Consider the following 3831-nt stretch of genomic DNA (forward strand, 5'->3'; position numbering starts at 1 on the left):
AGATTAACACTGGATAAAACACCAGATTAACACTGGATTAAACACCAGATTAACACTGGACTAAACACCAGATTAACACTGGATTAAACACCAGATTTATTTAAACTAGTGGTTAAATTTGAGTTAATTTGAGGGTCTGTCGTTAAACTACCAATGAAATGATCACCTTCTTTATTCCAAAATCTAGTTTTGCTGCTAAATTATTGAATAAACAGAGATTTGAACTTAATAATGAAGATATTTATAGTTTTTAATCTCCAGGTTCTGTAGCCATCAGATTGGACCAAAGTTCATCTTTCCAGAGTTTCTCTGATCGTTTCTGAAGTTTTACTAGAAATCTGGACGTTAGCATCAGCTGCTACATGTTAGCATTAAGATGCTATTCTTGAATAGCTTCGCTGACAGGCTAACTGCTTTTAGCACAACTCAAACCCAACAAAACTGTTGTTAGTAGATGTTGATGAATCTTTTAATGTAAAAAAAAAAATCACATTAAAATGTATGTAATTAATCTAAATGAACACATTAAAGTCCCAGCCCTGTTTGAAAACAAATTCTGAAAATTTAACTCGGTAGCTGATTAAAAACAGGAGGTCAGTGGAGGAGAATATCCAGGAAAACCTGAAACTCAAAGCACTGATGAAGGTGAGGATGACTAAGTATGACTAGAGGGAGGAATGAGGAAGAAACTGAAAGTTAACAACGTGATGACAAAAGAAAACAAGAGGGACCAGAAATACAAACAACAGAAGACAGGAGATGATGATGATGATGATGATGATGATGATGATGATGATGATGAGAGGAAGATCACTAAAATAAAACAGGAACTAAGAGTCAAACTGAGAACCGATGCAGGATCATTTATTGTCTTATAAAACATGATATGATGAGCGTTTGTGACAGGAAGTGACATCATGAGGAGCAGAGCAGAAACAGTTTGAATCCCGACTGACACCAGAACCGACCGAAAACAGCCTGATGCCGTTAAACCGGCTGGAGTCGAACCGACGGCGTTCCGAGGAACGGAGCTCAGTGAGATCAGCTGGATGAAGAGATGAACCCAAACCGGGACGAGAAGGACGAAAATGCAGAGCAATGCAAACATTTCATTTCAGCTAACAGCTGTTAGCATGTTAGCTAACAGCTATTAGCTCCATGCTAACAGCTGTTAGCTCCATGCTAACCGCTGTTAGCCCCATGCTAACAGCTTGAAGCTAACATGCTAGACCTGCTGGTGTCCGTTAGACAGGAAATACTCAGATGAACCCTGATCATCTTCCTGACCTTCCCCTCCAGGGTCTCTGGTTTCAGTCTTTCTGTTTGTGGATGTTTTCCAGAACGGTTGGCCGACACCACGACCGCCTCAAACACCATCAACAGCACGTGGTCCTGTCCCCATGACGACGACGGATTCAAGTACAAGGCCTACATCTTCACCTACTTCCTGGTGTTCCCGGTGGCGTTCCTCTGCAACATCATAGCGCTGGTGGTCTTCTTCAAGACGAAGAAACGCAGGTTAGACCCGGAAACACTTTCCTCCTGATGGCCGTCCTCCACGTGCTTCTGCTCAGCGGTGGCGCCGCTAGCTAAAACGTTAGCTGCACTAACCGTAAAGCACTAAACTTTAGTTCCACTAAAGCTAAAACCAACATGGTACTTAGAGGAAACTAATGCTAAAGTGAAATGACAACATGGTATTTAGCGTTGGCTAATGCTAAGACGTTAAATTCAGTAATGTTGCTACTCTATGTGTCAACGACAACATGAGCAACAACACAGTATGTTGTCAACAACAAGGTTACATTTGTTGTCACACACCTGCAGCACCTGTTCAGTCCAGGAAGTGATTCTTTGACTGGTTTCAGTTTTATTATTGTTGAGTTTTGCTAACTTTCTGATTCTGCCTCATGAGACCACAGGATGTCATCAGGTTTTAATCCATTCACTGCAGTGATGCATTCTGGGTACAGAGTAAATGTCACCATGAGGGTGGAAACAAACTGAGTTCACCTACTTCAAAATAAGAGCATCAATATAAACGACTAGCTGCTTGAAGAATTCAATAATCAGAACTTCAACACAGATGTTGAACTTTATTCATGTGAAAGTTTCCAAAGCAAAATTATCTGGAGAAATTAATTTAAGGAAAGCTAAGAGTGCTAAATGTTTTCAGAGTTAGCAAAACAAACGTTAGCTCTGCTGTTAGCACAGTTTTAGTCAGTGAACCGTTGCTGTTTGGAATCTGACCTGAGAAAATGATGTTGGATTTAAATATCCACACAGGATGAAAAGGAAACCATGAAACTGCTGCTGTAAAAATGTCCGTCTTCATAAACAAATTATTTTTACAGCGCTRATAACCCTGTATAAACTGTTATTAGCGCTGTGAATGGTTCTGGCATGAAGACATGAAGCAACCAGATACTGAAAGTGTTTCTAGGAGAGTCGAGGTCAACTCAACAAACCAAACGACCCTGAACAGAAACAGGCCGTGACCCCGTGACCTCTCCACTGATGGAAAACACTCCAGATGCCTGCGTTGACCTCCTGACCTCCTGCTGCTGTGGTTGGTGATGGATCAGCCTGGATCAGCTGAGCTGAAACGGAGGGAATCTCCTGCTGGATCATTTAAATCTGAACGTAGAGAAAACCTTTGGGATTTGGTTCCATTCCCAGATTAAGGATGCTAACTGCTGAGCTTCTCTACGGTTTCCTGGTTTCCTGCTTGCGTCTCCGTAAAGAACCTTATTGGTTCTGTTAAAAGGTACAAACCCCTCTTCAGCCGTTCATTTCACCACATCATGTCGTTTATGTTTCCCAGATTCCTCCAGCTTCAGCCAATCAGGTCAGACTTTCATCCTGGACGGTTCTGAATGGACTGAAATTTGTAGATGAAGAAACTAGATGACCTGGTTCTACGCTAATTAGAGATTCCTGAGAAATTTCCCTTTCAGCTGCCACGCCTGGTTCTGAAGAACTGCTGTCTAATTACAGAGGAGCTGCAGGGTGTCGGCCCGACCCGTCAACACCTACTGGTGCTGCATCAGGAGGAGCGTCAGGGTGTTGGCGGGTCGGGTCGGTTCTGGTTAAACCGTCTAACCTGTTGGTTCCTCTGAAACACCAACATGTCAGGAGTAGAGGCCTGTTTGAAACCAGCTGGGTTCGGACCGGGTGGTTCTGGCCAAACGGCGCCACCTCCTGGATGGAGCATCTGTGTATCTATCCTTCAGGAACTCTCATGGTTGTTCTGCTGTTGTCTCAAACGGACCCGCTGGGAGAACCTGACCCTGAACCAGACCAAGAAGAGCCAGCAAATACGTAGACTGATCTGAAAAGGCGTAAAAACTTTYACTGCGTCCTCATTACACAGTAAAATCACCTTCACTGTGTTTATGGGACGCAGTGATGAGGAGGATGATGGGAACCTCCGGCATGAGGGAGGAATCCTCAGATCATAAAGAGAAACGTGTTTGTTCGTTTCATCCGAAATGTTTCTGCTTCATCCGTGAATCTCCAGCCTCAACCTGCAGCAGCGGCTGTGAAACCGACGTTTCCCTCCAGCAGCAGGAGTTTCTGCTCCAGTCTGAGGCCTCATTTGCTTCTCGGTCATTTGTTTACCACGCTGCATGACAACCAGGAAACGAAGCCGTTAATGTGTCCCAGCAGCCAATCAGAGCGGAGATACGCTCAGGAACATGCAGGCGAGTCAACAAGGGAAGCTTTGAGGAGCCAGAGGGGCAGTTTGACCTGAACCAGCAGAGATCCAGAGGAGGATCCAGATCAGGAGGATCCAGATCAGGAGGATCCAGATCAGGAGGATCCAGATCA

General features: G+C 44.1%; 1 protein-coding gene across 1 annotated transcript in view; it reads left to right on the forward strand.

Moving 5' to 3' along the window:
* cysltr3 (cysteinyl leukotriene receptor 3) overlaps window positions 1-3831 on the forward strand; it is an 11774-nt gene that overhangs the window by 3885 nt on the left and 4058 nt on the right. The window contains exon 2 of the mRNA XM_008402402.2: window positions 1341-1518. Within this exon, the coding sequence (XP_008400624.1) occupies window positions 1341-1518 (178 nt within the window). The remainder of the gene's footprint in view (window positions 1-1340; window positions 1519-3831) is intronic.

Source organism: Poecilia reticulata, unplaced genomic scaffold (genome assembly GCF_000633615.1).
Source record: "Poecilia reticulata strain Guanapo unplaced genomic scaffold, Guppy_female_1.0+MT scaffold_224, whole genome shotgun sequence".
Taxonomy (NCBI): domain Eukaryota; kingdom Metazoa; phylum Chordata; class Actinopteri; order Cyprinodontiformes; family Poeciliidae; genus Poecilia; species Poecilia reticulata.